Source organism: Notechis scutatus, chromosome 10 (assembly GCF_049901735.1).
Source record: "Notechis scutatus isolate UNSWTSFEM ecotype Mainland chromosome 10, rNotScu1.2, whole genome shotgun sequence".
In the NCBI taxonomy this organism is placed as follows: domain Eukaryota; kingdom Metazoa; phylum Chordata; class Lepidosauria; order Squamata; family Elapidae; genus Notechis; species Notechis scutatus.
Window position 1 is genome coordinate 4,125,396 of NC_142018.1, and position 6,000 is coordinate 4,131,395.

The 6,000-nt window shown below is 43.3% G+C and overlaps 1 protein-coding gene across 3 annotated transcripts in view; it reads left to right on the top strand.

Moving 5' to 3' along the window:
* Positions 1-5,075, top strand: part of ABCB7 (ATP binding cassette subfamily B member 7) — a 76,863-nt gene extending 71,788 nt beyond the window's left edge. For 2 of the 3 annotated variants that reach the window (XM_087971975.1, XM_087971976.1), the window contains one exon: positions 1,448-5,075. In XM_087971975.1, coding sequence (XP_087828101.1) covers positions 1,448-1,666 — 219 coding nt within the window. In that variant the 3' untranslated portion in view covers positions 1,667-5,075. The remainder of the gene's footprint in view (positions 1-1,447) is intronic. The other variant, XR_015750700.1, reaches the window with a different exon arrangement.
* Positions 5,076-6,000: the final 925 nt, after the last annotated feature.

Consider the following 6,000-nt stretch of genomic DNA (forward strand, 5'->3'; position numbering starts at 1 on the left):
AGTATAATCTCTGCTGGGCCCTTTTGACCAGAGCTGCAATGTGGGCACCCCAGGTCAGGTCCTCTTTTAGGGCAACACCCAGAAACTTAAAACCGGCCACTTGCTCCCCTCAGTCTCCATTGATAAGCAAGGGCTGGATGTCTGGTCTGTTCCTTCTATAGTCCACTGTAAGCTCCTTGGTCTTATTGGTGTTGAGGACCAAGTGGTTGTCTCCACACCACGAAAGCAACCGGTCCACCTCATCACGGTAGGCAGATTCACCACCCCCCTCCCCGGAGATGAATCCCACCCCTGTTGTATCATCTGCAATGAAAAGAGATGCTTAGTAGGTAGTTGGAAATGTAGCCTGACGCCTTGGGAAACACACGCAGGTTGTAGTAGGCAAGATCCAACCCAAGGAACCGGCCTTCCCCAAATTTTGTCCCTCGCAGAAAATGAGCATTTATTTATTTTTTTACAAAACACCCTAACATACATCCCACAATAACAAAAGGAAGCAAATGTTAATCCAAACACTCCCTAGCTTCTATGACTGTAAGATTTTGAGAAAGATTGAGCGGGGGGGATGGTTCTTGCCCTATTCTAGAGTAACAAGTATTGAAATACAGGTAGTCCTCAACTTATGATTACAGTTGTGTTTTGCCCCATTTTACGACATTTTTCTTGCCACGTTTGTTAAGTTAGTCACACAGTTGTTAAGGGAATCCGGCTTCCTCGTTGCCTGTGCTTGTCAGAAGGTCCCAAAAGTTGATCACGTGACCCTGGGACAGAGCAACCGTCATAAATATGAGTCAGTTGCCACGCATCCAAATTTTGACGACGTGACCACAGGGATGCTGCAATGGTCATAAGTGTGAAAAACAGTCATAAGTAACTTTTTTCCGTGCCATTGTAACTTTGAACAATCACTAAACAAACTGTTATAAGTCAAGGACTACCTGTAAACTATGATTGGCTTATTACCGGTATGAGTGAGAGATATAAGGGTATAAGGGTTTGGATAGAAGGGTTCATACATTTGTAGAAGTGTGCAGCCCTCTAGCTGGAAATCCACCGATGTTTTCGCCATGATGCTCAATCTAAGGCCACATTGTGGTGGCGCAGTGGTCAGAATGCCATATTGCAGGCTAACTCACTGTTCATTGCCAGCAGTTCGATCCTGACTGGCTCAAGGTTGACTCAACCTTCCGTCCATTTCAAGGTCAGTAAAATGAGGGCCCAGATTGTTGGGGGCAAGAGGCTGACTCTGTAAACCGCTTGGAGAGGGCTGGAAAGCCCTGGGAAGCGGTATACAAGTCCAAGGGCTGTTGCTGTTGCTTAAGGGGCTGCTCCTTTCCTATTTGAACCCACGCTGTTCCAGTAGGTTCTCCTAAGACAGGTGGGGCCTCTCCTCGTTCCAGAGAAGCCGTGCCGTGTAATCATGGACTTCTGATTTCTTTTAAAACAGGGCAAAGTTGCGGAGCGTGGCAAGCATATTGACCTGCTTACCAGCCCCAACAGCCTCTACTACGAGATGTGGCACACTCAGAGCAGCCGGATGCTGAACCGAAGCACCAGTGAGAGGTGGGAGGAGAGAAACCATCACATGTCCAAAGAGGAGGAAAGGAAGAAACTGCAAGAAGAAATCATCAACAGTGTGAAAGGCTGCGGGAACTGCTCCTGCTGAGCCCGAGTCTAAATCCACCCCCAGCTGATGCCAAGGAAAGTGTGCCCTGAAGCTGCATTCAGCCAAGCTCAGGGTTGAATTTAGTGGGCTTCTCTCCGTGAAGACCGGATTTTGGTGGCCAAAGGATTTTAGACCTGCTAGTCAGTGAGGATTGGTTGAAACTGACCTGTACTGCCCCATTATTAACACTTAACATTTGGTAATAATAATCTCAGACAAGGTGCAAATCCTCCTGGAATTGTTTGTAACATGGCAGAAATGGCTATGACTATGAATTATCTGGCATTCACTGTTAAGATGTTGCATATTCTAACGCTGTTCCTCACTACTGCAGAGTTAAAGGTGGTTTTTAATATATTGATTTTAAGAGAAACCAATTAAATCAAGTACGAATATTCATGGGGGGGGGCGGAAAGGATGCCATTAATATTCTTTAGTTGTTGCATTTGATAGAGTTTGTATCCTTTTATAAAGGAGGCATCGGGTTTGCAGTTCAATGCAAAGACATTTTTGCCTCAATATTTACTGGTTTCCCCCAAAAGAAGTACATATTTCTGCAAGGACTAAATTTTCAGTGTTAAGAACAAACGAGAGCGTCTCAAAATGATCGGTGCGTCTTTCAAAGCAGAGTATTAACAGCTGGTTCATCTCAGTTCTGTAATCTTCCCAGAACGGCACAAGGAAATGTTTCTATTAAATTCTAATGATAATTCAATACAAATAGTGTTAGAATTATTGTCTTGCCAATAAGTTGCTTTTCTGTAGCAAGACACAGAGTGTCTTCATTCTTCAGGCACTATCCACTATGCCCAGTTATGTCAATAAGTATTGATGAAGGAAATCTATTGTTTGGAAAAGTAATGTGAGTTGACCTTGATTAAAAATAACTATCCATTAGGCACTTCGATACAAAGATGAGTAACTTTTGCTGTGCCCTGCAAAACAAAACCCTTTAATATGTGGTAATAGGTCAAAGTGGATTCATTCTTCAACTGGATAAGTTGCTCTTTGATGCCATTAATGGAAAAAGTTGTGCTGCTAAAAACAAGGTTGTCTTCCTTCCTTCCTTCCTTCCTTCCTTCCTTCCTTCCTTCCTTCCTTCCTTCCTTCCTTCCTTCCTTCCTTCCTTCCTTCCTTCCTCCCTTCCTTCCTTCCTATAGGGCCATGGGGGAAAGAAAGGAGCAGAGGGGGGAAAAAACAGTCATTATTGAATTCCAAGAATTGTCGATATAATTTATCCTGCTTTCAGTGTTTGCTTGCTTTTTATTCCCAAAATGAAAGTGCTTGTCTGTCTTAAGAGACTGGTATATACCTCCAGGCACCATCTGTGCCTCCCTGGAGTGTCGATGCATCTTCCACCCAAGCTTCATGAGGTGGCTGTCCTCCTTGTGGCCATTGTTCCAGTGAAAGGTACAAAGATCCTGCACGCATGTAGTGTCTGCGTACATGGGGCTCCATAGCGCCGTGATTTGTAACCCGTCAGGTGTGCTCAATGATCATTTAAATAAATACTTTTCACCAGAACTACAACCAGTACATCATCTATGTCAAGCTACTGATCTCCTCCATGCAGACGTTGGAGGGCGGGACTAAGTCAATTTGAACTGCGATTAGTTCCTTGCAAAATGTGGTACAATGATCCAGTGCTGGGCTCCAAATAATTTAACAACCGGTTCTCTGCCTGGTTGTTGGGTGGGCGTGGCCATGGTGGGCGTGGCCTAGTCCTGCACCATCCTGGGAGCGAAAACGGGCTGTAGAGGGCCTCTTATTCCCGGGCTCCAGAGGTGCTCTGAAGGCCGGAAATAGGCCCGTTTTCACTCTCCACGAGCCTCTGGGAGGCCTGTTTTCCACCTCCCCGGGCTCCACACGCCCCCTGCACTTACCTGGGATCCAAAACAGGCCGTGCGGGGACTCCTGGGTGGGATGGGGTGGGGCGGGGCCAACCGGTCATCAGAAGTACTGGTTCACCGAAGCAGACGTAAAATTAACATCTGATTTGCCTGAACCAGTGCAAACTGGCTGAATCCCATCCCTGCGATGATCCTAGCAATTTTAAGGCCAGCCAACCTCCCCTTATTTCAGCAGTTTTATATCCAGAGCACCTTTTCAACAAAGTGGCATCACTGCAGGGCAGAGTTTCTCAACCTTTGCGACTTTAAGGCAGGTGGTCTTCCAGCAAGCCTGGGGAATTCTAGGGGTTGAAGTCTATCTGTCTTAAAGTTGCCAATGTTGAGAAACGCTGCACCAGGGGGAGTATTTCTTTATCTTGGCAGCTTTAAGATATGTGGACTTTCATTCCCCGGTTTGCTGGCTGGAGAATTGTGGGAGTTGTAGTCCACCCATCTTAATGTTGCGGAGGTTGAGAAACACTGTTCTAGTGAAAAAGCAAGCAAGCAATACTGTGGCGTTCTTAGGTTTTGTCTTTGTGGAAACAAAGTTTTCTGTAAAACGCTAAAGGGGACCAATTTTTCCTTTTAGACTAATCATTCCTAATTTTCAGTTGTTTTTCAGGGTCTCATATTATGTCCCTTCTGAAATGAGGAGGGAAATCTACTTCAAAGCCTTTTTTTCCCCCTCTCTCTTAGATAGACTACGGTGTGAAATAAAGTCACATTTTATTACTGTAGGGCAATATTTCTCAACCTTGGCAAGTTTAAGATGGCTGGAAGCGGCAGTTACACACCAATATCTACAGTTCTAGAGCTAACATGCAATGCATGTGGCCCTTTTCTGCCCTGAATTAAGACTGACTCCACATACCAAGTTGATTCTGAATTTTTGGGGCAAGCACATTTGTTGCCGTCTACTGGTTTTTCATTCCCTTTGCAGATTCCTACAGGGAAGGTCCAGGGCGGAGTGGAAAAGAAGAAGGGCCCTTCTTTTGGAAATGGGCACCTGCTCTAAAGTCTGGATTTAAGCATTTGTTGGAAATTAAAACAAAATATTTTTTTTTCCTGTATGCCATTCTCCTGATCCTAAGGATCCATACGTTTTAATTACCTCAACTTGAAAAACAAAATTTAGGAGAACATATAGGGGAGAGAGAGGAAAGAAATCTTAGTATTTGAATTATTAACCTAAGAGAAAGGAATAACTTTATTTTGATCGGCATTTAAAGGAAAAAGGCAAACATTTAGGGTACTCAAATTGCTTTAAATTCAAGCAGAAAAGAGGGGGTTGGAACATGTGGGGGGCTTTATATCTCCCATCTGTACAGCTCTTTAAAGAAGCTGCATCTTGTCCTGGGATGATGTGGCTACTTTAAAGACTCACGACTTTGAAAGACTCGCATCCCAAGACATTTTTTGGTCCTTTGTCTAATCCAATGGGCTGCAGAACCCAACAGAAAGTAAAGAAATCTTAGAAACAGGAGTCTTTCTGACAGTCTTTATATGTTTTTTTTTTTTAATATATGTGCATTTGATAGATTTTGTTAGCATAATGTTTCATTTACAACATATCAGAATGTATTTTGGCACAGTAGCTTCTGGTCTAGACTTTCTGATAGTAAGACAACAAATTGATTTTTTTTCTAGTATATGATCTTTTGGTACGGTAATTGCATGTTGCAAAATGGCTTCATGCTAAGAATGCACTGATTGTATTTTATAAAACATGATGACGCTCTAAAGAGACATTGATAACTGCCACTGACTATTCAGTTTTCTTGTGGCCTTGAGTCAGTGGCTGGACGCTTTGCTACAGACCAACCAAGTCAATAAAGTTGCAATTTTTTAAACTAATCTCCAAATAAAACTGTTGAGCCCATTGAAAGGAAATTCAAGGAAGCATGGACTATATTGGAAGAAGGATTTCTCACTCAGTTATCAACGTTTTTTTAATTGAAAGTATATAGTTGTCAATGTTATCTTAGAGCCGTAAAGAAGACCCTACATTCAAGCGAATGTGTTTTTTACTGGCAAACGAATTAGAAAAGAATGTCTGATCCTGAAGTCTTTCCTTGATACTATCCTATGGAAAATGTTGGGCATTGCACAGCACTGGAGCATTTCTCATGTTTCTATGTGCTAAGTTGAAACCATTCGTTTAATAATTGCTCACAATTTCTTACCACATCTTAGTTATGGAGTGCAGCTTTTCTCAGCCTCAACCATAGCTGGCTGGGGGATTCTGGGAGTTGAAGTCCACCCCCATCCCCCAAATGGTGCAGAGGTTGAGAAACCCTGGTGTCGTGCCTTAGCAGGTTCCATTTTACAATTTCTGAACAGATTTCAATGAACAAAGAACAAGATGGAATTAGCAGGAAACAGTGCAGAGAGGCAGCTCATTGGCTGTGCGTACAATTTCATATTTCTCTGCAGATTCACATGGCT